We start from the raw sequence: 24269 nt of genomic DNA on the forward strand, positions 1-24269 counted from the left end.
GAAAAGGGGAGAGGGCAGAGATATGCAAGCTACGCCGTCGTATTAGCTGCCGTAGGTGATACACCTGGGATGGAAAGGGGTACTTGCGTATGTCTCTTCCTCCCGCTGCTCTCCTGCTCCTTGATCAACACACGCAAACACACACAAAAAAAAAAATGAAAAGCCAGACAAATAAACGCGAGAGGGAGTGGGGAAATCAAAGGCGAGCAACGCAAGAGAGAGGAGGCCTCGCAGAAAAAGAAGGTAGTCAAAATATAGAAGACAGCGAATCGAGATAAAACGTGTGCGGAACCGGCGCAATCAAGGTAGAAGGCGAAGGCGCTCCGGATGAGAAACTCGGGAAGGCGGAGATGAGCACACCCACACGCATGCACACCAGGCCGAAGTGAAAGGCGAGGTGTGAAAGGACGGCAGACTAAAAAGCAACTGTGACTCTATACGTTTTTGTTCCCCTCACAGATGTCTGTGTGTGTGCTTATAACTTACCCCCGCATGCAAGTGCGAGAAGTCGATGTGCACACGCACAGAGCCAGCGCTTAATGATCTCTACTGCACTCTTTTTGTTCTACTTCGGCTCACCCTTCCTCCTCTCCCGCCTTGAGTTTTTGTGTGCCCGCCGCGCCTGTCTGTGTTTTGCCCCTCCTGCGGTTCCGTATCGACGCTTTTGGAAGACTGCTTCAAGACAAGAAAAAAGGAAAAAATGCACAGAAGGCGCACACCGGCACGTCCAAGAGGCAGAGGTAGAAAAGACAGAAAAAAAATGGCACGGAATCACACACACACACACACACAACAGTCCCAGAGGAGCAAGAAATAAACTAAAAAAGAAAAGGAGTTGCAAGCACCAAAACAAAGAAACAAGGACCAATACGTACCGCAATTTGCGCTCTTTCTCTATCTCGCTGTTTCTTCGTGTTTTTTGTTGAATACGTTGTCCACGACTTTTGTATGTGTCGCTGTGGCACTGCTCCGCTACGTCGAGGTGGCGAACGACCACTTCAGAGCACAAGCCGACGGAAACGCCGCAGAGCTCACCCTGCCCCCGCACAGCCCTTTTAGTACGAGAGAAAGAACCGAAAGAGAAGAGCGAGGTAGGAAAAGAGACTTGAGATGATCTTCTTCTTCCTGCCTTTGCGTTTCAGTTATCCCCTATTGCTGTTTTCTTTACACCTCTTCTTTTTTCTCGCACCACCCCGTGTCCCGGCTTAACTGCCTCTCCTCTACTACGAGGCAAAGGAAAAGGGAGAGAGTCCACCTCGGTGAGAGAGTCACGAGGTGCTGAAGTCGGAGAGAAAAGTAAGACAAGACAAAGAACAAAGAGAAGGAGGTAGCGAAAAAAAAAAAGATGGGCTCCTCCAACTCTTCTTGGAGGGAGGACGCGCGAAGTGCCGAGAGCGCGCGGCGCCCCTTGTCTCCCCTTTCGCTCACCTTTTCAGTCAAAGGCGAAAACAGTTGCGTGGCACGGATCCAAGCACCACAACTCCTCTTACGAGGATTCAGATAGATAAAAGGAAATAGAGAACGAAATGGATGTACAGCTCGAGAGAGTGAGAGTATATGTGTGTGATTGGTTAGTGTAGGTTAGTTGAAGGGGAAGGCCAAAAGACGCCCTAGCGCTCCCCTCTCCCTTCTCGCCGTTTGAGAGTCACTTGGGGCTCTTCTTTTTTGATGTTGAAACGGTGGTCGAAAAACAAAACGAGAAAACAGCAACAGCAATGTGGAAGCGTCTTTGACGATGATGGGGCTCGGTGGTAAGCGAACAGAGAGAATGTGAGCGCCACGCCTGTGTATGGAGAGGAAGTCGGAGATGCCGGTGCCGAAAGGAAAAGCCACAGGAATGGGATTCCTTTAGTGTTTTTCTTTGTTCGATAACTTCCTCGTTTGGTCCCTTTCGTAAATGTTTGCAGTAGAGGCTCACGAATATGCGAGGTGATGGGAAAATTGTGAACTAGAACGCGGGAGGGAAGGGAGGTCGGATGCGCACACACACGCACGCACGCACTAATTTCATGTACGCTATTCCCCGCTCAAAAGAAGTTCCCTAGCACACACACTAATAGCGCGCGTTACCTCCTTCGTTCTTTCGGAACTGCACGAGCACTCGCAAGGGATGCAGATCGTCAAACTACACAATACGTATCAGTCCCATGGGTTGTGTGAAAAACAAAAGGGGTGAGGGAAAACGAGAGGCGGAAGAGGCGGGGGGGAAGCGACATTGATGGGCGAGGTAAAAGCAGTGTGAGGAGACGTGGAGAAAAGAGATGAGTAAAGGCGACGCTAACAAAAACCCGCCGCTTTTACAGACGGCATCCGCCTCTTCAGTGTCTCTTCAGCCCAGCGGACCCCTGCACCAAAGAGGTACAACAAATGAGAAGAGACTGCGGGTGAACGGCCACTGAGGGGCAGTGTGTCCGCTCGCGCGGTAGCTACGCGCAGACAACCTATCAAGAACAAATGTGGCCTCACCTCCTGAGAGAAGACAAGCCCGCCTTGCTAGCACCTTTCTTGTGCACTCGCCTGCCTCAGGTTGTTTCTCTCCTCTATATAACACGCAACGTGTGAGCTAAGCCAGCATCGGCTCGTGCCCAAGCACAGTTAAAATTGCCGCGCAACAAAATCAAGCACGCCTGGAAGGGGGAGTCCTTTACTTTTTGTACATGAGCGGATATCCCCTAGCGCCGTAACATGAATAACATGATCATACACGCGCCTTGATTTCGGTGACGGTCCGCTTTTCTCTTCGCGCATTTAGGTTTGGTGTCAAATACGTTTTCGATCGTCTAACGCGTGTCCATTTAACTGCCTTAGAATATGAGTCGAGCTCCACTCTGACTCCCCCCTTCCGGTCCCGTCACAGACTCCATCGCGTGGTGCGAAGCAGCGCTAGACACATCCCAGTACAGCAATGCGCCCGGCTCAGCCGTCGGAGCGCGAGCCCTGCTTCACACTCTGCCCACCGACCCGCGCCCCGCAGGTCGCCTCACAGCCGCTCCCCCACTATGCCGGGCGCCACCGGGTGCATTCTCTCCTCAGGGGTGGGTGGGTGGCTCCCCACACCCGCGTACGCAGTGCGAGGGCCGGGGGTGGGATTACACGCTCGAGCCACGCTGACGCTTCGCCTACCATATGGGTGGCGCAAGCCTGTGCACTGCCGCAGGTCGCTCCGCCGCAGCGCCATCCAGGGCCCGACCGCCGGCATCAGTGGGGCGGTACATCGCTCTGACCTCCCCACGTGGCAGGTGCTTCACCGCGCCACCACCAGAGGCGGCTCGGCATTGGGCAGGGGGAGAGACGAAGGAGGGGCTGCGTGGCCTCCCCAGACAGAGTGGGGGCACTGGGCCCTGAGATGCCACGCGCTGCGGCATCACCCCGCCCCCCCTGTCATCCGGGTGAAGGGTGAATGTATGGCAGGAAAGGGAAGAAAAGGTGCCAGACACATTGCGGTAAGGCTGCACAGCCGCTTCCACTGACGATGTGACCGTGAAAGGGCGCGAAAAGTGAGAGGCGGGCGAACCAAATAGGAATATGCACCCCCGTGTGACTCAATGACTCGCGTAAGCTCACCTTACCACGGTGCACGTATGCCTAGCAGCTGCCTGCGGTGCATGTTGGGATTGCGTTTCGCATCTCTCCTACAGGCGGTGAACCTGTGTGGCAGTGCAGATGCCTGCCTCCAGCACTGCTGCGGCCACAGCATCGTTGAAGGTTGGAGGACCGCACACAACAACCGCCTGCGCAGGGCGGATCTCTGTACCCTTGAAAGACTCCGCCGTGAGACGCCCGCCACAGAGCACGTGCGAAGCGAAGGATGTGGCCTCCACTGATATATCCTGCGGTGACGCGCGGGAAAAAAGAAGCACAATACGTAGCGTGTGCTTCTGAATCGGCAGCGCCGTTGAGTAGCGGTTGGCAAGCCGACGCAGCTCTGTCGCCAAGATAAGATCGTCTGGTGTGCGGACGGAGCAGACGAAGGTGACGCTGGACAATTGTGTCTCGAGCGCGTCAGAGGAGATGGAGTACAGAGGTACGATACCGGTTCCGCCAGCAATGAGCACCACGTGCCGCTCCTCCGGCGCAGCGCGCTGCACAGCGGCATCGGTGTTGAGATGCCAGGAGGGAGGAAGAGGGCCATCAAAGAAGACCTCATCTCCTTCTTTCAGGTCGAAGAAGTACCCAGACGTGCGGCCATTGGGGTAGTGCTTCATGCAAATCGTGAAGCTCGTCGCGCCCGTCTTGAATGGGGTGTAGAAGCGGCTCTCTTCCTTATGCAGATTGCTGTAGAGTTTGATGTGTCCGCCAGGAATCATGTGGAGTGGCTTGGGGCATGAAAAGGTGAAGTACCGGATGGTAGCGGTCGAGTTCACGCGCTCCATCTCCAAAATGCGAGTGGACTGAGTCTTGGGTCCCGCAGGGGGGATGGCGGCGGATTCTGCCTCGGCTGCAACCGCTGGTCGTAGCGGAGACCTCCTCCGCGCCGGCCCCTCCACTGGACCCAGGTAGAACTGCTTCACCATCTTCTTTGCCAGAAGGCCGTGAATGCGCATAAAAGTGTCGCCGCACTCGCGACCGTTGTTGTTCGCCAGTACGCTTAGGCCCCCAGGGTGCTTGTCGCGCATTGGTGTCACGTCGTAGGCATCGCTGAAAAGAATAAGAATGATCCGGTTCGGATCCTCGCTGAGAGCCTTCGTGATGTCGGCCATACGCAAACGTACAGGGACGAGAGCAGCAGTTGGTGTCTCTTCAGCAGCGGCAGGCGTACTCTCGGATGACGCTAGCTCACCAATCAAGAAATCAGGCAGCTTCCTCATTGCCGTCGCACTGTGCATGCTAAAGAAGGCGTCCGTCACGTCTTTGCCGTTGTTGCGCCGCAGCGCGGACTTGCCGCCAGGGTGAGAAGCGAGAAAAGTGGTCACATCGTAGACTTTGTCCCGAATGATCACCAACGTGCGGCCTGGGTTTACGGAAATCAGCTGCTGCACCTCCGCCATCGTGAAGAACGTGCGGGGCAGGTGTTGCTGCTGTGGAACCGCAAGCTTGCTCGGCTCCTCTCCCGACACCATCATAGCCTCCTGCTCCATCGACGTCGGCGGCGTGGTAGGAGTTACCGTCACCTGCATCTCTGCCGCCTCCGGCGCTGCTGTGTTGAAGAAAGGGGGTTCGGTGTGATGTTCTGTGTCGACGTGGGCCTGCCGCTCCTCCTCGCGCGCAGGTGCGGAGGTGGTGCTCCTTGGGTGCTTTGAGCCCATGAATTATGACAAGAACGAGAAGCAACTGAGAGAGGGAAAAAGCAGATTTGTGCACGCACTGACCGCAGCGGTGACTTCAAGCGCGTGGTTACGCTCGCAGTGCCCGTGGATGCTGAAAATACAGCCAAGCACATACGAAAAAGACGCGCCAGCACGTGGGCGTGCGGAAAGAGATCTCAGCCGCCCTGAGTGCTGTGCGCGCGTGATGCGCTCGCTCTTACCTAGCCGCTTTTGTGAGCGCGGCGTAAATGCCAAAGAAGCGCAGTCAGATTTACAGACACACAGTGAAGCAAGGCGTTGCAGTTGTCTAACGAGCATAGATAAAAGGCGAAAAGAAGTAGTGGGCACCTGCACCCGCGGAGCCATGGGCCACCGGCAGGTGCGAAGCTTCGCCTCTTGAGGTCTACGAGCACGTCAAAGGTGGCCGTAGAAGTCACAAAAGAAAGACGGGCGCACTTTGCGCAGCCGCGCTTGCACCTGAGTCTCACGCTCTCCGCCCCAGACCACGCTATCGTCAAGTAGTCTCCGCTGCGTCACGATGCCCAACATGTGCTTCGCCAGTGGGCGTGCCACTCATGCCGTGCGTGCGATGTGCGGTGGTTTACCTCATAATGTCAAGAACGACCAACACATACACAAAACAAAAGGGAACGCATTATTCGAGTTACCAATGGGGAGTGAAGAAAGAAAAGAAAAACGCTTCTGTCAAGCATCGTCACAGTGGTCGGCGCCTTGCTCTCCTCTCCCGTTCGCTTGCTGCCTAACGCGCAGCGGAGTGCGTCTGCGTGCAAGTATGTGCGTCGAGCACCCACAATATCCCTGTTGTGGGCAGGAGAACGCAGGTGAGGGTGTAAGACCTCTGTCAGTGCCTGTAATGAGACAGAGAGAGAGTGCAGCCCTTTCCTCCTCACATCACACGCACGCACGTGCAAGCGCGCGCACACAAGGCCGCCTAGCTTCTGCGCCACGGGGAGAGGTGGCGAGCAAGAAAGCGCACGACTTCATTAAGAAAAGCAGGCGCAAATGAGGTACGCTCGCGGCACACCCTACTCCCGCCACGACGCACTTGTGATCCCGGGAGGCTCAAGCGAGACGCTTTGTGTTCTTCTTAAACTTCTTTGTCTTTTCGAACTTGCCGTTGGACGCCGTGGCGAGGTTTCGCGCAGCTGCCGAAAGGTGCTTCACCTCCTCCTGCGCCTGCATCAGGTGCTCGGAGCGGCGCTTGTTGTGCTCCTCCTTCTTCTTCTGCTTTTCTAGGCGAGCCTGCTTCGCACGGCGGTCATCCAGGAACGGGTCGCCGCCATCCTCGGCAGGCATGTACCCAGGCTTCACCTCGCGCAGCCAGTCGTACTTGTCGCGGTCCTCGCGAGCACGCTTGCCCCACTTGTCCTTCCACACCTGGCGATCCTCGTCAAAGACGCGGTTCGCCTTCTTGCGGTGAATGTCGATACCCTTCTTGAGCGCAAACTTCTGCCATGCGGTGAGCGGCTTCGTCTTTGGCGGCGCCTTCTCGCGAGGCAGCTGCATCACCGGCTGCGGCAGCTGTACTAAGGTCGTCGCACTCTCGTACTTCGTCTTCTTTACCTCCGTCGGTAAATCGACAAACTCGCCGAGAAGTGCCTTGAGTGCATTTGTGCATGAGCTCATGAGATCCTCTTCGCGGCGCATTGGCCCACTCACGGTGGACACATCCGTCACTGTCAAGAGACCGACATCTAGCTGATACTCACTCATTGCGTCTGTCTTAAGGTATGGGAGGCGAGGCGGACACTGCGCAAGCGCGGGCACATAAGCGTTTTGATAGTCACGTTTTGTGGCGTGTGAGGAGACAAGAAGCGAGAAAGGGACAGTAGGGGCTGGGTCGCGGCTAAGTTGAGGGATAAAAAGCAGAGAGGAGGCCGCACATTTCTCGTGAAGGAAAGCGGGCTTTTATGCACATTGCTACACCTTATCGAGATTCGAGTCTTAGATACGGATACTGAGGGAGGCAACGCAAAACTTGCACATGTACGACGGTGAGAGACGAAGCGCGACTCGTGCAACGCTGCATGAAGAGCCCACCTCGTCTTGCCTGCTACCTATCCTTTTTCCATAACCGATTCGAGTTGGCGCAGCATGCACGAGCATAAAGCGCACACTCCGTGATGGTACCGTGCGTGCATCTTTGTCCATACAGGCGCTTGTTCAGCACCCTACCGGGTCCATAAGTGTGCGGGCTTTCCGACTTACTTAGCGTGGAGAGGAACAACCAAGGAGACAACACGTAGCACAACGCTGAGAAAGCGAAAACAAGAAATGAGAGCGCGGCCGCCCTTAGAACAAAGAAGAGATAACCCCACATAAGCGAGTGTTTGATGCTGCTGCCGCGACAGTGATATGCGCGCGACGTCCTCGGAGAAGGGGCGGCGATGCTGCCTGCCAACGGACCGTGAAGAAGAGAGGAAAGAGGGGAATGCACCCGCCCCAGTATGCGGATGGAAGCGCACAAGACAGCAGTTTCAAAGGCTACAAGTCTTCGAAGGGCACAGGGTCACCGCGGTCATCCTCACCCCTCTGCCCCTCGCGCAGCATCTTCACGCGCGCCATGCCCTTCTCCGTTTCGTCCGGCGCAATCAGCACGGCACGGTCAGCGCCGATACGATCCGCGTAACTGAAGGTCTGAGCAACCTTCTTGGAGTCCATAATGATGTCGGCACTGCGGCCCTTGTCACGCAGCTGCTTCAATACCTTCAGGGCGGTGCCTCGCTGAGACTCATTGAACGGAATCACCACATCATCCACCTTATGCGGCAGCGAGTTGATCAGCTTCTTCTTCTTCAGCAGTTCAACGATGACACAGTCGCCGAAGCCGAACCCGACGCACGAGACAGGCTGCGGGCTGCCGTACAGAGTGAAGAGGTTGTCGTAGCGGCCGCCTCCGCAGATCGCGCGGAACTCACCACTGCGGTCAAACGCTTCGAAAACGATGCCGGTGTAGTAGGCGAGTCCACGCACGACACTCGCATCGAACTGGATCCAGTCGCCGTACCCGTACATCTGCATCTGCGAGAAGAACTCTGCGAGCTCCGAGAGGGCGCCGTTCTTGTCAAAGAGGTCCTTGTCGAAGTCGTCGACAGACCTGAGACTAAGTGTCTTGATGATGTCGTCCGCCTGCTGGCCATCCAGGGCCAGGTCCTTTAACTCCGCGCGGATTTGCTCCTCAGGCAGCTTCTCCATCTTGTCGACGATCACGCACACTGGAGCAAAGAGAGAATCCGGCACGCCAGCGCCGGCGAGTGCACACTGCAGCAACTTGCGCGAGTTCACCTTCACGCCAACGTCCTGCGCGGTGAGGCCGAGCGACTCCATCGCCGCGCATGCGGCGCACACGAGCTCCACCTCTGCGGCCACGCTCTTCACACCGACGATATCCATATTCCACTGGTAATGCTCACGGCGACGACCGCGGGAGATGGCCTCGTAGCGCCAGCACTGCGGAATGGAGTACCACTTGGCGGGCAGAAGCAGAGAGCGGCCCTTGGCGAGCTGCAAACGCACCAATGACGGCGTCATCTCAGGCCGCAGTGTGACACGGTGGCCACCCTTCGTCACAAAGTTGAACATTTGTTCTGTAATCTCCTCTCCCGCTTTGCGGATGTAGAGCTCCTCCGACTCTAGAACTGGGGCGTCATACTCCTCGAAACCGAATCTGCGGGCCGTATCGTGGAAGACGCCGAAGAGGTGCCTGCGCACTCGCATGTCCTCGGGAGGGAAGTCGCGGCAGCCCTGCACGGGCTCTTTCTCGATCATGTTCGCTTGGCTCTTTTTCTTGGACTTCTTCGATACTACCCCCTCCGGCTGCAGCAGCGCCTCCTTCTCGGCGAGTTTCACCTTCAGGTCGTTGATTTCCGCGAGAAGCGCGGCATTGGGCGAGGCCGTCGAGGACATTCTGACGCTCACCCAATTAGGCAGCTGGCGGTAGAAGCGTTTCGTTGTTGGTGTGTCTTAGTGTGGAACTGCGGTTGAAAAGCCGCCCATACATCGGGTACGCCGACGCAACACGTGCATAGACGCACACATAGACACGGACCGGGGGAGAGATGAAAAAGTGAGGGTAACGTCGGGTGGAAAAGTCACGGGAGAGATGCATGCGTGAAGTTTGTGCGACTGAAACACGCGTGGAGGAGGAGGTGATGAGAGGGTCGGGCGACAGCGTCGACACGGGACGGAGCACATAAAAAAAGAGACACACCTCTCTAGACACACAGAGGCAGTGGGCAGAAATGTCAGCCGAGAGCGTTGAGTCTGCGTTGGCAATTTTTTCGCATCTCTTTGTATTACCAGAATGGCTCCCTCTGTCAGTAGGATGGAAAGCCGATCAAAACTCACCATCGTCCTCACATTTCTGCAAGCACTACAGCACTCGCTTCGGTTGCGCGTTGCTTCTTAGGTGTGTCCAGCGAGTAGTAGAAAGGGGGAGCGATACCCTCTTCACACCCACAGACACGCACTGAATCAGACCTTTCCAGCTTGCACATTAGGCGGCGCTCGTGCAGGGTAGCTCGCTCGGCTTCTGTGCACAGAGTTCGAAGTTGAATTGCATTTTGTGGAAGCGCAGAAGTGATGCAAATCCTTTCACGAAGCTTCACGTCGTCTGCGCAGGAATTCCATGTGCAGCAGCTGATAGGAACGCGCATTCAGCTTTCGGATAGGGGTCGCCGGAACGCCGGCGTACACGGTGTAGGGAGACAGTGTCACCTCGGGGGGCACCCACGTTCGAGCCAGCAGCCACACACCATCTGGAAGGTGCGCTCCAGTAGACACCACGCACTGCGCATCAAGTCTAACCATGTGCCCGACCTCTGCCGCTTCGCAAACCACCTGCCCTCCCACGTACACAAAGGACCCGATGTGGACACGCGGCTCAGCGCGTGCGGAGGCCTGCCTTACACAGACGCGAACTGGTGGATGCAAGACTGCGCCGGCGCACACAACAGAGTAGGCGCCGATCGAAAAGGCGGCCATATCAGTATGGACAACGGCGCTGCAATCAACATAGGCTCCCTCAGCGACACAGCTAGCGCCCCCATGATCGGCGTACGAGTTTGTTAGTCCTGAACCTGTGACTTTTTGGACTTCCCTGGCGCCAGACGTGACACAATCACTCGTGTGCTCTACGATCAACGGGTTCAGTGCCCCAGAAGTCATCAGCGGGGGCACGAGCTTCGCATTTCCACTTTGCGGATGCATCTTCCTTATCTCTGTGCAAGAAGAAAAAGAAACAAAGAGCAGGGCAAGAAGATATTCAGAGGCCGGTGAAGCAGTAGAGAGAGACACCGGGAAGCACAGATGGATTCCCTCTCTCGGGTTCCAAAGCACGTAATGCCTCCTTAGTCGCGAAATCATCTGTGTTGTTCGTTTGCATGGCTACCCGAATGCGGCCTGCACGGGAGACGCACTGCTGCTCAGCGTGGCGAACATGGAAAAAAGAGAGAACACGGTCCGTGCAGGAGTACGCGCGCGCAACTCCGACGACGTCGAAAGAGCTTCCCCCTAAGGGAGCCCGAAGTCGGCCGCCTTCTTTTTCCCGCGCATGTTGCGGTGCTTATATTCTGCTCACCCGATGATGGCGAGTGTGAAGAGAAACTACTTCTAAGATCACCACGGATCCTCACGGCGCTCACTGCGCGTGATGGCGATGTCGGGCTCTTGGAGCACCCAGTGTCCTCTGTAGCGTTGGTTGATCCGAAGCGCTCCGGGGCGTCGAGGGGCAGTCAGGTCCACCTTTGGCGCATGCGGCAGCTCGGTCGGCAGCGTGGTTTCAGCATGCTCTGCTAAGGTTTCGTGCGTGATCTCGCCGCCCTTGCCGAACGCGGACGTGTTCGATGTGCGAGCGCCCTTGAAGAAGCCTCTCTGACCCTCGTGACGACCATCCTGCATTGCTCTTCGTCCCAGTAGCAAGTCCAGCTGGCGGATGAGCGGATCATCGTCCATGCGGAAGTACTTGAGTGCCGCGTAAAGCCTCCGGGAGTACTGTTGCGCAACCTCCAGCGAGGCAGACATGGTGAAGCAGGGGCGAAACACCTCCACCTCTCGAAAAAACTCCTGCTCTATTGCGTGGCATGCAACTTTGTTCTTGTCAGCCGTTGCGTTCCGGTGAGCCAGGTGTAGCTTCATGAGCTGCAGAGCGCCGTCAACAAATGGGGTACTGTTGTGTAGGGCGTTGGAGCACCACACACTGCACACTCGAAGCATGGTGAAGGAAAGTGTTGCTGCCAACGAGACGATCCACCGAGGGCTACTGTGAGAACAGAAGTTACCCGGTCGATGTAAGAATATGCTTGCGGGAGTGCTCTATGCCGCAAGGAGGGTTAGCGCTAGATAGAAAGGAAAAAAAAGAGTAAAAAATGGGCAAAAGAATCATGTGGTAAGGAGAGGAATAGCAGCGTACTTCAGGAGACAAAGAGGTGGTATTGGGAAAGGGGGAAGGGGAGAGCTCTGAAAGCGGGGAAACCTCGGCACAACATGGCGCCAGCCCCCTCCCCCTTGACGCGTGGGAGACTTGATGCACCAAAGGACTCTCCGTCCAGCATTGGCATCGCCCACCACATGGACAAGAATTTGCCTCTATCCCCCACACACACACACGCACGCGCGCCCTTCGCCCGCGCGACTCACCCCCCCCCCCTCTGCAACTCTCAGCCTCGCAGCATACCGTGCGCTCACGTGCTTCTCCGTAATTCGCACGCGGGCCCTCATTGCATTACGGTCTTTCTTCGATTACATGTACCACTGGTGACAGTGAGACAATAAGGCACACATACGCACAAACAGAGCTGTGAATAACCACACGCACTACCATGCGCATACGCTACACCAAAGATCACCAGCGCGAGTGTCACACAGCACTTCTAACAAAACAACGGTGAAGTCGGTTTCACTGCGTTCTGTGCCTGCGGTACCCTCTTCCTGAAGTGGCCCAAGCCAGTCAGCTGGCATACGCGGTGAGAGCCGAGGCGGTGCCTTCGGAACGGCAGCGTACACAGAAAGTAAAGAACTAGAAGATCAGGAACGGCCTCACGGCTCCCCTGAGTAGCCGAACCGCTTGCTCTTGACGATCCACGGCACTTTCTTCCACTTCTCTTGGCGGGCCACACTCTTAAAAGCCGCGGTGCGATCGTAGACGCGATCTTCGTAAACGTAATCCTCCGGCAGAAGACCCTCCGCCTTCCATTTGTCGATCTTGTCCTTCACGATGCCGTCCACCTTTGCATTCGGGCTGTGCCCGCTTGTGGCGAGTTGGGATGGCGTGTAGTCAAAGTAGAGCTGTCGTGGAGAGAACTGGCGCGGCTGACGGATGCTGGCGTGCCAGCAAACGTGGTAGAACATCGAGTCATTCTCTTTCAGCGGCACACGCAGTTTTTCCGCGCCGTGCCCGCGCAGGTCAGCGTACGTGATCCGCAAGAACTTAACCTTCCGCTCGCCCAAGTAGAAGAGGTACTTTTTGACGTAGTTGTAGATGGCCTTATCATGTACCGCATTTAGTGCATATACGAGTGAGCGCGCCTCCACACGATCCAGATCCGCCTGCACGTCTGCCATCTCCTCCAGTACCAACCGCACGCCCTCCTCGTCTCCTTGGCGACCCAGACTTTTCAACAGGTAGCTCCACTGCGGTGTGTCAAAGGAGGGGGTGTAGTTCCACCCATCCTTTAGACATTTGGTAAAGATGGGCCGCCACTCTGCGCTGTCCGACTTGCTACAGCAGAAGAGGATAGCCTGCACGAGTGGGAGAGGCGGCGCAGACGCGCTGTCATCGCGCATAAATCGAGGAGCGCAGTGCTTGTTCCACAGAGCCATCGCCTCCGCACCGCTGCGCTGGAAGGCGCAGTGCTGAAAGATCTTTGCAAGCCAGCCATCGCGGGCCGCGGCATCGTCAATCAGCGGGCTGAGCTTCTCGAACTCATCGATCACCTCCGCGACCGGCGTCTGCGGAACCAAACGCCCGTGAGGAAGCTTCTTTAGCTGCGGTTCAAGCCCTACAAGAAATGCGGGGTGCATCTCCGTCGAGATCCATACACCACGGTACTTGTTCACAGAGCTGTGGTGTGGCTGATAGGGTGCCGGCAGAGAGCGGTTCACACTGCTGGGGCGCTCCATCCCCTGCGGTAAGTTGTAGTGCCAGTGGCATTGACTATACATGAGCATTGGCGACGTATCTGGGTTTATTGGGGTGTACCCCAGCAGCCGGCGCGCCGTCCGGTGAAGCATGGCGCCCGCTTCTTTGTCAGCGGAAGAAACCGGCCACTCATACAAATTGCCGTTCGGCGCTGCTTTTACCGCTCACAGACGAAAAAAAAAGAGCGCTTAGCAGACCGTTAGTGAAGACGAGGTCGGCAGGAAAGATTGTAGAGGAAGGAAAGGGGAAAGATCAGCATGTAGAATAGATTCCGGGATGCCAAGACGCGCTCAAGGATCCAGTGTATCAGATGCATGCAGGTCTGGTGGCAGAGGCTCCTTTGCGGAACGCACCCACGACACCACACGCAATCTCCAAAAGGAGGGAGACGAGAAGTCTGCAGAAAGGGCAAAGAGGGAATCGTAACGCAATAAAAGGTCGTGGCTTTAGAGGCATCATGAATCGGGGCATCCTGGTTTGGGTGCGTGTCACGCAACACACTGTGCTGTTCATGTTCATTCTTCGAAATAAGAGCGAATGCCACCGCTGCCCACCGCAATATACACACTACCACGGATCGCATACATACACCCCTGACAGGCACGCACACATTCACGAACATCGCATACAAGCTACGAGGGAGCACCTCGACCAGCAAAAAAAAAAAACGCCGCACTGCAGAAGAAATCGGGGAGGTTGAGCAATGAAGGCCAGTCAACAATCGCAGGAAGAGCAAAACAAAGATGAAAAAATGTATCGGCCATTGGCGTGTGCGTGCAGCTGAGTGTATGTGTATATATGTACAAAAGCCAAACCCCCCTCCTCTTCCCTACGTCACTCCGCCTGCACAGATGACAACTTTACAGGTTACCAGCACCAGAAACAACGAACAAAAGCAAGAGAAGCGATGCGTCTCTCCGCATCACATCTGAAGCACACGGACGCGAATTGTGCCTTCCATGAGAAAAACGCAGTGATGAAACCCAAATGCACACCCAAAAAAAAAAAAGATAAACGGCAAACAACTACGCTAGAGTCACTTTGATAAATCACAGCAGATGGAGGCCGCGCAATGATCGCGAGCGCGGGGCGGGCTACCTTGAAGCGAAAGGGAAGAAAGAGAGAAGAGTCGTTTTCATAAACGTGATTTTTCTTCTTCGACGCGCTTTGTAGGCAATGAGAAAGAAGAGCAACGAGATTGAGCGAAATTCACCGCTCTCGCGGGAGAGGCGACCAGCACTGTTGCCTATGATCAAGTGAAACAAGAAAATTATATACAAAGAAAAGGTAAAGCAAGACAGGAAACGCAGATGATCTCTAGCCAAAATTCTAGAAAAAAGTGCACGTTCCCTCCAGTTCTTGTAAATATTGAAGCTGGAAACGGTGAAGGTAAAGGAAAGCAAAACAGACGAACGAGCTACATCGATAGCTGTCTTGCAATGATGAAAACTGTTCGCAACATCCACGTCACATATTCGAGTGCCGCATCGGTGGTGATACCCTTCATATAACACCACGCAGCCCATCAGGGTTGCAGTAGAGGACATCCGACACAGTTGGCCTCGCCACAAGCTCCGACAGCGCCTTTCCTTTCTCTTACTCGTCGACAAAACTCCCTCATGGCCTTTTTGTTTTTGCGAGTACATCCATGCTGCGACTGGAAGAAATGCAGCCTCGTCTCACGGGTTCCCGTGGGAGAGAGAACACCTTGAACTGTTAGAGAAATAACTGCCCGCCAAACTCTTAGCAAGCATACAACAGCTTGCGTGAACAGCAACGGCGAGGGGGAAAGAGGGGTGCCAAAAGGGTCCGGGGAAGAGTTCGAGAGAATTGTTTTCGTTCGTGGGCGCCCGTGCGCTTGTGCATCTGTGCAAGTTTTTCTTTTCGGTTCCATGCGCAAACAGCCATGCTATAAGAAAAACTGCTAGAAAGCGAGTGAACTCTGCCCGAACACGGAAGACGGCTGGAAGGAGAGAGAAGCAATAACAAAACGACAAGCAAAAGATGCGAAGCACCCTATCTTTTGAGGAATGCACACAAGGAGACGTAAGTCCCCATAAGGACGGCTCCGCCACCCCCCCCCCGCCGCCCCCTCACGAAACTAGGGCAGCACTGTCGAGGGCTTCTACTTGATGAAGCAGTAGATGCCATGGATCTGCTTCTTCGAGGCGCGCTCTTCGCCAAAGGGGACGGAAGGGAGGGCGCGGTAACCAGGGCGAAGAAGACCAGGGCAAAAAGCCGAGGTAAAGGTCCGCTCCGCGCCGTTCGCTTCAAACGTCATCTGCACCACTGCTATTGTAGCCTGGTTGCAATCCGTGAAGGAAACCTGACTCCCATTCACGCGCGCCGCGCCTGCGCCATGGATAGTGACATTCATCGACGTCAACGGCGAGCAGTTGAGGAGGCGAGGGCCACCGATAACGCTGAAGCTCAGCTCAGGAGACTTGGCGGAGTCGATGTCGGTTTTAAGAATGTACCCGCAGCGACCATTGTCAGAGAATCGTCCACGAGTCCAGGGAAGGCACCGCTCGCTGTTGTCAACGTCGACAAACTGGATACCCAGGCTGGCCGCCTTGCCCTCCGCATCTGGCAGCTCCGTGGACACTTCAGCGGAGTTCACTGTGCAGAACGCGAAATGCGTCAGCAAATCCTTCCGTGTCAACTTAGTCGTGGCGAGGCTCGATGCGGGGACGCGCTCCGTGTCCCACGGCTTCGGATCATTACTGTCAGAGTACTTGAAGAAAGTGATGCTAGAGAGAGACGCGGACGCAGTGGTGTCCTGCGGATCAATGGCGCCGCCCACCACCACCTTGACATCATGCAAGTTTTCTCGGCGCACAGTGAACTCATCGCCGACCTTGAGACGCGCCAGGGTTTCTCGCAAATGCTGCTTGTTCTGGATTGGAATACCGTTGATGTGAGTCAGCCAATCATCCTTGAGCACGCCACCCTTCGACGCCGGCGTCCCCTCCATCACATCCGTGACGCGGACGCCGAGGCCATCCTTGTTCATATCGGCCACCAGAAAGCCAATGAAGGGCTTCAGGCGACTCTGATGGCTCATAACAAGCACCTTGTTGCGCAACGCACCGGGGCTGAACTTGGGGTCATTGATCATGGCACCCTCAAACATGAGACCCTCCGCCACGGCGGACTCCAGAATGTCGTTGATCATCTTTGCCACCTCATCCTGAACAGGAGTGGGCATCGGTGTGCCAGGAGAAAGACAAAGGACGATCGGGTACGTGTTCGTCGCAAAGCCGTTCTTCTTTACGCCCTCCAAGATGGTCTGCAACTCGCAAGATCCCACCATGAGCTTTCCGTTGCTCGCTTTATTGATGTTGAGCACCAAAGCGCGCGTTCCGTCCGCTGCGGCACGCTTGAGGTCTTCCTCAGTTTCGATGCGCGCACACGAGACCATGTAGTGCGTGAAGGATTGCGTCATGTCCTGCCACACGTCAGACGTCCGTGCAGGGTCGATGGCGTTGTTTGTCAATACGCTCCCATTGTAGCTGATGAAGTTATACTTGTGGATGCCGCCGCCAAAGCAATACTTGAACTTCTCCACAATCTGGCGATCTGTGACCTCGCTGCGCTGCACATCACGCAGGAACTTGCCTAGTTGCTCTGATGTCATCGACTCTTTCCCGTCCGTGAACTTGTTGAACACTTCCGTCGCGGCGTCGTTTGCAGACACCCAGCGGAATTGATAGGCTAGGATGTCCTCGAACGAAACAGATTTACTCACCACGTACCGGATGTACAGGGTATTGAGCACCGCCTGCCCCGAGGTCACCGGAATCGTCTTTCCGAACGACGGGTTGTTCGAAAACCACGCTAGCAGTATGCGCGAGAAGCCGTCGTCCATGGCACGCTCCTCAACCTGCGGCACGGATGCCTCTATCAACGGCAACTTGAGCTGCCGCGCTAATGACGTCAGAAGAACCGTGATGAGGTCAAGCTTGAGGCGGAACTTGGTGCGTGTTACCTCGGCACAGGAATTGGTAAACGTCAACGCAATTAGTTGCTTCACCGCCTGCGAATCGGGCAGGCCACTGAAGAAGAGCTCCGCACCCTCCAGAATAGAGCGCAAGAAACGTTCAGCGGAGGCCTTTGTTGCTTTGTTCGCATCTGGCCCCACCTCTTCAGTCCTCTCATCATTGTCGGAAGAACCTGCCCACCCCTTGACTGCGCTGTATTTCGAGACAACCCCCTTCTCTTCATTGTGATGCTTGTTGTTACTTTTGGGGTGATAGCCAAACCTCTTCGGGCCCGAGGTCGTCTTTTCTGCCGTTGATTTGGAGTTTAGGCACCCCATTTTTGCCCACACACACAGTCCCCACAGCTAAACTAATATATCCGTTTTGAGTGCCGTGTAGCGACTGCGTGTGCTTGCGAGTGTGCGTCACGATTTAATTATGCGTTTGCCTGCTTTCTTTGAACTAAATGCAACTACTCGGTAGGGTCACCCCTACTTCGTGAAAACACAGCGTCGCCGCTCACTTGGATCGTCGGGTTTCTTGTCGTCGCCTCTGATTTTCTCCCAGACAACGTGTATCTTCGTGTTTCCTTTTTTGGCGTCGTTATGGGATAATGCAGTAGAAAGGAGCAGATAAATTTAGGTTTCAGAGACGCGAGGGAAATTTAAGAATGGACACTAGGAGGAGCGGTGAAATTTGCATTACGCGCGAGCCCGAGCACATCCTTCACTAAACGAATCAAAGGGCATTCGGGTGGAAAAGAGTCGTTGAAGATCCGCTTTGGAGGCAGCACTCACACAGACACCGGCCCCTATGGTAGAAGTGCAATGACACCCAGAACTAGAGCGTCTCTGCATCTGTCTACGATTGCCTAAAACCACATGCTGCTCCGATGCACATTCTTTTTTGTTGGTTTTATAGATGTTAAATAAGTTCGAAAAGCACAATTGAATCCCTTGAAAATAAAGAGCACCGGGGTACCTTAACCGGCCTTGCCCGGGGGCTGCTTGTTCATGTGCACCTTCTCGCCAGGCTTCACGGTCTTCGACAGGAAGCGCCTTGTGTACTTCAGGCGCTTCAGCGCACGGCCACGAGGCTGCTTCGGCTTCTCCTGCTTGGCGACCTTGGGGGTCTGGTTCTTGACCTTGCCCGCACGGGCGAGGGAGCCGTGGATTTTACCCATGATGAGGATGAGCAACTGTAGATTTTTTTTTGGGAGAAAACAAAAGGTGGCAAAGCAGAGGGACAGTATACGTGAAGGAAGGCAAGAATGAGCGGTGCTTCATCGGCAGCCATGCTGCTCTGATGCGCGGACTGCATCAACACAGGTGGCTCGCCGCCGTGCTTCTGAGCGATAGCTCTAGAACTTCTTTGATTCTAAAACTCAGCTGTTATGTTGTAGCATTGGAAAGGTGGCATCGTTACGAGAGCTAAAAAGGGGGCGAAAACATTTTTGTGCGTCCAAAAGCAGCTGCGGAAATGCTATCTCGGAAAGCATGTTTCAGGCGTTCGTAAACGCGGGATCCGTTCGTTTTTGGTGCTGCTCGTGCATCATTTTGGCTACCGTTGCCTGCGCACCGCCGTCGAGGTCTGAAAACCGAATAGATGGTGGTTTCAGTGTCTTGAGATCGATCTGACGTTCACCAATCACAACGTGCGGCCACCACTCCTCGTATTGTATGTTGGTTTTAGTCAGAACTACGACCAGCTCCTTTCCGTCCTGAATACACCATGTGCTGTCATCGACGTTGATCGGCTTGTACAGCTCACCTGCCAATATGGTACCTTTGCCGGGAACCTCGATCTGCAGATGTCTTACCTTAATATCAACGCGCAGACTCTTCCCTCTAGTGCCGGGTGCTAGTGGGACAGTGACTGTCACTTCTTTTTCGCTTTGTCCAAATGTGTACAGCGTGTAGTCACCGCCGCATTGATCGTTGCATGGAATCAGGTCGGTCAAGCCTTCCTGAGAGGCGACAAGAGACATGACGCTAAGAAGTGCGATGCTGCATAAAAGGAGTGAGCAGTGTGAGACCTAAGCGAGGTAGCCAAATTGAGCACATGTGCAGAAAGAGACGAAAAAATGGAGGCTTCATCAGTAGTGGGTGTGTTACCCTCTCTTTCAAGGATGAGCTTTGAACCATTTCTCCGGTTATTCAACCTCTTCATTGTGGAATAGCGAGTGGGCAACACTATAGTCTGTATGGGCAAACTTTCGAAGCAAACAATGCCGCGTGATGTGGCAGCGGAGCAACGTCGCCACACACACACACACACACACACACACACACACAGCTCGGTAATCCGTTGGTAGCACGTACGCAAACAAACGCACGGTAGCTTCCTTGCAGCCGCAGAAGACAGTGACAGCGCTGTCCGTCAGTGGGCTCGTTTTCACTTTTCTGTGTGACCAATACAAGTACTCTCAAGGGAGGACCGAATATGTAAGCCGACCAAAGCGGCCCCATTCGAAAGCGTAGGTGCCGACCTGAATGGGTGTACGTGGAGACACACCACCACAAAAAATAAAGAGGCTTTTCTTTGTAGGTGCTTTGATCGCCTTTGCGTATGCAGCCGCGGTGACGACAGCAGTGAATGGAGTTCCCATGCACAGTTTTGCTGAGCCCGTCTGAATCGGCTCTTGGTTGTGCGTCAAGACAAAACGGGTAGTCGTCAAACTCTCTCTTTTGATACTGTCCATGGAGATGTTACAACCTTTTGTGATGCTGACGCATCCGTCAAGATCACATGCCATTGCAGTCAGTGTTGGTGCGTAGAACGGAAACCGTGACCCAGACACTTCAAGGCTTGGAGAGAATGCACCGGTGTTGAGTGAAGCTTCGTCGACCGTGCTGCAGTCTTCCAAATGTTTGACCTCAAGGCATATCGCAGTTTCGATGTACTGGAGTCGATCTTGCTTGACAGATACACTTTTTCTTTGGAAAAGATTCGAGAAGATGGGAAAACAGACAGGCTGCGTACCGCGCAGGGTAGTAATAGCCTCATGTTCGGGCGGTAGAACCTTAAAGCCTATGAGAGGGTATGCGTTCTCCTCCATGGCGGCACAAAGAGACGCGTGAAACTTGACCACATCCTCGACTGCGTTAGACTTTGGAAAGATATCGTGAAGTGAGGGGAGCTCTTTGTCTACCTGCCGCAAGTAATCGATGTAATCGGCAAGATGCGCTCTCGTGGCCGAGAGAAACCTCAGTGAGTGACGCATTGTGTACTACAAAGATATTCAAAAAAAGGGAGAGGCAAAGAAACGCGTGCAAGCAAATATCGCTCTCACGCAAGCGCCAATAGCGCATCACTCTGCTTCTTTTAAGGCAGATCGATACTAAGGTTGGCCAGAGCAGATAAACCTTGCAAAACTTGTCTCCAAACCACACAAAAAGCAGGAGACAAGAGAGCCGTCACCCACGTAATGCATCTGCACATGGGAAACTAGTGGAGTGACTCCATGTGCCTCCGCTTAGCAGAGCAGCGTTTGACAAAGTGCGCTTGCTTAATTCTGCTTTTTTTTCTACAGGGTAGCTGATGGGCTTCTCGAAACTTCATGACAGCAACAAGGACAAAAAATGTACTGGAGAGCTTCTGTCTAGCAGGTGAAGCAAAAAAAAAGGAAAAACTCTCATCATACCCGATTCCATCGACTCTTTAAGTAGAGAAACGCACGCGAGAGTAAAACCGCCTATTGATCGACTGCACCATGCATAAACTGCATGAAAATAGAGTCGAACTCGCCGTTCTTAGAATCTCCCACGCTGCGGCGAGTGGCACTAGCCGTGGCTTCAGCGCGAGTTCGATCAGAAGGGCTGGAGAAGTTGTACTGTTGCGCCAGCATCGCCTCTTCGCGTGAAATAGTCTCCGAAAATTCTCCGCAAGTGTACCGATACGCGGGTTGTAAACACTCATGCAGAGGTGGCCGTTGCTCTTGAGCGGGAGCCTGGCAAGCATGCGCTTCTGACACGTGCTCGGAATCACTAGTGGTCTGTTGTCGAAGAGCCTCGTCGGGTTCTGACAACGAAGATGCCTCCCTGTGATGGGAAGAAGTCTGCGCTGGATGAAGTTCCGCATTCTGGTGCGTGTGCTCCTCCTTCGCCTTATCATCTGATACGGAGGCATCGTGGTAATGATGAGCGACCTGACGTGACGAAACTCTCCTGCATGATTCTTTCTTTTTACCCTTAAAAAAACCACGAAAGTAGTGCATGACTGACAGGCTTGGCACTAGCAATACGATTGTTTGCGCAAAGAGAACGCTTAGACTCCACTCAAATCAAACTTCTCTGTGAGCGCTGCCCACTTCTTACATGACCTTTTTTTTTTTCGTTTTCTTTTTTGATCGACGGCTCAGAAGAAAAAGCATGCGCTGGCCAAAGTATTGCTTGGCAAATACCGGTCTCTATAGACAAAAGTCCATCTGCACCAAAGCAGCAGCACGGAGCAGCAAACAAAATGATTTACCTGAAGATGAAAAAGGAGAAGATGTGAGGGTGAAGAGAAAGGACATGCAGACGAGCACATTTGAGATTTAAGGATGCTGTCCTTGACACTTCGACGGGCTCAGAGTGTGAAGGCATCACGGTATCGAGAACGAGCGTGTGAAACAAGCAGCATTATGCGCTGCGAGAAGAGGGGTATCGCATCGAGAAGGTAATTTTATTTTTGCATGTAATGATGTCATTGATGCTGAAAATCTAGACTGCGACCGACTCTAGGTGGTGGAGAGGCGGCTACGCTGTCTGCTGCGGTCGACTCAGAGCGAAACCTTCGCGAAACTGTCGAAAAAGAGACTTCTCCGGGTGAGAAGGATAAATGCGGCCTCTCAGAATCCCACGAGAGCCTTCCGCGAGCTCCAAAGTCAAGTTCGAGTGCTCTCCGCAGCAGATCTCGGCAAAATGAGTCTGGTTTGATGCTCTCTGCTGTGTGATAGCAGCTGATAGCAGCCTTGGTGTTTCCTGAGAGATGGTACGTGAAGCCAAGAGCGCAGTGACCGTGGCTGGCATTTGGTCGACTTCTGACGTATTGATTGTAGTAATCAATGGCGGCTTCGTAGCGGCGCAGCTTGCGGTACATGGTGGCCAAATTAAACAGGATGCAATCGCTGTGTTCAGATGGATTCTCGCGATTCGGAAGACTGTCGTACGCTCTTTGAAATAGCTCGAGTGCTTGTTTAGGATTATCCTCTGCAAGCGCCAGAACGCCCAGCTCGTTGAGCACAAGGGGATCCATAGAGTTTTTTCGCAGTGACTCCTCAAAAAAGCACCGCGCAACGGAGCGCTGGTTAACCCTACTGTACTGCATACCAACGTACGTACAACACGCGTTGAGCCCAGGAAAAAAGTTCATCGCGCGGCGATAGACATTCAGAGCTTGCTCGCCCTCCTCCAGCTTTGCGTAGCAGTGACCGTATGCAATCCACGCTTCAGCGAAATAGCAGTCTAGTTCACTTGCGCGGCTAAAGTACCGCCCCGCTCGCTCGTAGTTCGATAGAGAGTAATAGAAGCACCCGATTGCGTACACTGCCAGCTCCGTGTAGCACTTGTTCTTGGAAAGAAAGTGTGCTTTTTCGAAAAGCAGTGGTGTTGCCTTTGAATCCACAAGGATGCACAGATGCAGACACAATGTCTGGCGGTGATATGGTTCCACCTCCAGAATTTCCGTCGTCAACGAGAGTGCCTGGCGCAAATTGTTGCTCTCATATTCTTTTTTCGCTCCGGCAAGCAGCACCAGCGTCCGAGGCACACCGCTGATACCAGGTGTGAGATAATCAGAGCCGATACGTGCTTTCAGAGTGCTTCGATAGACTTCGACCTCGGCTGGTATGCAAAGTGAATCTATCAGCTTCAGCATCTCCCAGCGATCTAGAAGATGACGCTCTGTCAGTGCGCTGAATGCTTCGCCGCAAAATGGGTCAGCCTCAAGAGCCATTTTGTAAAAACGCACAGCTTTCGCGGGATCGCCGGACAGTTCAGCAGCTTTGGCTACAAAGCACATCGCAACCACCTTCGATGAATCAGCGTTGATGAGAGTCATTGCGTACTGAACGCATGTCTTGAGATCCCCAAGCTCGAATGCAGCCTTCACAGCCAGCAAAAACACCTCGCTGTTTTGATCGCACGCAAAAGTCATCTGCTTGGCTAGCTTTAACACGCTGTCAAACTCACGCAGTTCGTAAAGACACCGAATTTTCAAGGAACGGTTTTCGTCGCTGTTCGGCTGCAGCTCGCAGAGTACTTCAACCAAATGCAGCGCGCTAATGGGTTGCCCAGCCGAAACCAGCCGCAGTGCGTTTTCCTTTAGAACACCAATAGCCTCCATTTTGCCTACAATTTTTAGTAAGAGATTTGTTTTCTGGAGTTCTGGCAGTCAAGTCGACAACAGAGCAGGGGCTCACAAAAGAAAGGAAGAAGAAAACATATGGATATAGGAAGAGGTAAAAGGATACAAAATCTGACTGCGAAGAGCGCTGCGGAACCTGTCCGCAGTGCGTCCCAGGAGCAAGCAGTCCTATAGAGTGGTACTACCATCCGGTTTCCACTAGAGAGATTTCCTTTTTCGCACTCAGGCAGGTGTCGGAACTCGTGCTGGTATCTAAGACAAGCCCTAGCTGCTCCGTCAAAAACCACATGAAGCGTTTGTTCTGTTTGCTGTAACTTCATCCTAAAGAAAGTCTATGAGCAGCGTCGCCAATGGCGCATCGGCTTCTCAGCCGCAGAGCACTCGGACCTCAGTTAACAGCCGCGACCGAATCGGAGCCACGCGTATCCCCACCTCCTGGCGCCACACAAAGCCTCTGTCGGTGCCAGGCTGAAGCCAGTCTTGCACTCGCGGAGAAAATAAAAATCTTGCTTTTCTCTGGTCGATGGAGTTCATTGC

The 24269-nt window shown here is 54.1% G+C and overlaps 10 protein-coding genes across 11 annotated transcripts; all 10 read right to left on the minus strand.

Moving 5' to 3' along the window:
- Window positions 1-3632: 3632 nt before the first annotated feature.
- LDBPK_300630 (nitrate reductase, putative) lies at window positions 3633-5246 on the minus strand (the record flags this gene model as incomplete). Its single annotated transcript, XM_003862729.1, has 1 exon — window positions 3633-5246. The coding sequence occupies one exon, from the start codon at window positions 5244-5246 to the stop codon at window positions 3633-3635; it is 1614 nt and encodes a 537-aa protein (XP_003862777.1).
- A 1083-nt stretch (window positions 5247-6329) lies between these two features.
- On the minus strand, window positions 6330-6980 carry LDBPK_300640 (ribosome biogenesis regulatory protein (RRS1), putative; the record flags this gene model as incomplete). Its single annotated transcript, XM_003862730.1, has 1 exon — window positions 6330-6980. The coding sequence occupies one exon, from the start codon at window positions 6978-6980 to the stop codon at window positions 6330-6332; it is 651 nt and encodes a 216-aa protein (XP_003862778.1).
- Window positions 6981-7751: 771 nt separating this feature from the next.
- Window positions 7752-9173, minus strand: LDBPK_300650 (histidyl-tRNA synthetase, putative; the record flags this gene model as incomplete). Its single annotated transcript, XM_003862731.1, has 1 exon — window positions 7752-9173. The coding sequence occupies one exon, from the start codon at window positions 9171-9173 to the stop codon at window positions 7752-7754; it is 1422 nt and encodes a 473-aa protein (XP_003862779.1).
- Window positions 9174-10883: 1710 nt separating this feature from the next.
- Window positions 10884-11480, minus strand: LDBPK_300660 (hypothetical protein, conserved; the record flags this gene model as incomplete). Its single annotated transcript, XM_003862732.1, has 1 exon — window positions 10884-11480. One exon carries the CDS (start codon window positions 11478-11480, stop codon window positions 10884-10886), a length of 597 nt encoding a protein of 198 aa, XP_003862780.1.
- Window positions 11481-12302: 822 nt separating this feature from the next.
- On the minus strand, window positions 12303-13496 carry LDBPK_300670 (hypothetical protein, conserved; the record flags this gene model as incomplete). The annotated part of the gene is made up of 1 exon (XM_003862733.1): window positions 12303-13496. The coding sequence occupies one exon, from the start codon at window positions 13494-13496 to the stop codon at window positions 12303-12305; it is 1194 nt and encodes a 397-aa protein (XP_003862781.1).
- A 2033-nt stretch (window positions 13497-15529) lies between these two features.
- On the minus strand, window positions 15530-17722 carry LDBPK_300680 (hypothetical protein, conserved; the record flags this gene model as incomplete). The annotated part of the gene is made up of 1 exon (XM_003862734.1): window positions 15530-17722. The coding sequence occupies one exon, from the start codon at window positions 17720-17722 to the stop codon at window positions 15530-15532; it is 2193 nt and encodes a 730-aa protein (XP_003862782.1).
- A 644-nt stretch (window positions 17723-18366) lies between these two features.
- On the minus strand, window positions 18367-18567 carry LDBPK_300690 (40S ribosomal protein S30, putative; the record flags this gene model as incomplete). Of its 2 annotated transcripts, none has more annotated exons than XM_024473480.1 (1): window positions 18367-18567. In XM_024473480.1, one exon carries the CDS (start codon window positions 18565-18567, stop codon window positions 18367-18369), a length of 201 nt encoding a protein of 66 aa, XP_024329251.1. Both variants share the same exon structure in this region, with proteins under 2 accessions (XP_024329251.1, XP_003862783.1).
- Window positions 18568-18885: 318 nt separating this feature from the next.
- Window positions 18886-19371, minus strand: LDBPK_300720 (nuclear movement protein, putative; the record flags this gene model as incomplete). The annotated part of the gene is made up of 1 exon (XM_003862737.1): window positions 18886-19371. The coding sequence occupies one exon, from the start codon at window positions 19369-19371 to the stop codon at window positions 18886-18888; it is 486 nt and encodes a 161-aa protein (XP_003862785.1).
- A 438-nt stretch (window positions 19372-19809) lies between these two features.
- Window positions 19810-20607, minus strand: LDBPK_300730 (hypothetical protein, conserved; the record flags this gene model as incomplete). The annotated part of the gene is made up of 1 exon (XM_003862738.1): window positions 19810-20607. One exon carries the CDS (start codon window positions 20605-20607, stop codon window positions 19810-19812), a length of 798 nt encoding a protein of 265 aa, XP_003862786.1.
- Window positions 20608-22070: 1463 nt separating this feature from the next.
- LDBPK_300740 (CDC16, putative) lies at window positions 22071-23711 on the minus strand (the record flags this gene model as incomplete). The annotated part of the gene is made up of 1 exon (XM_003862739.1): window positions 22071-23711. One exon carries the CDS (start codon window positions 23709-23711, stop codon window positions 22071-22073), a length of 1641 nt encoding a protein of 546 aa, XP_003862787.1.
- Window positions 23712-24269: the final 558 nt, after the last annotated feature.

This window comes from Leishmania donovani, chromosome 30 (assembly GCF_000227135.1).
Source record: "Leishmania donovani BPK282A1 complete genome, chromosome 30".
Lineage (NCBI taxonomy): Eukaryota > Euglenozoa > Kinetoplastea > Trypanosomatida > Trypanosomatidae > Leishmania > Leishmania donovani.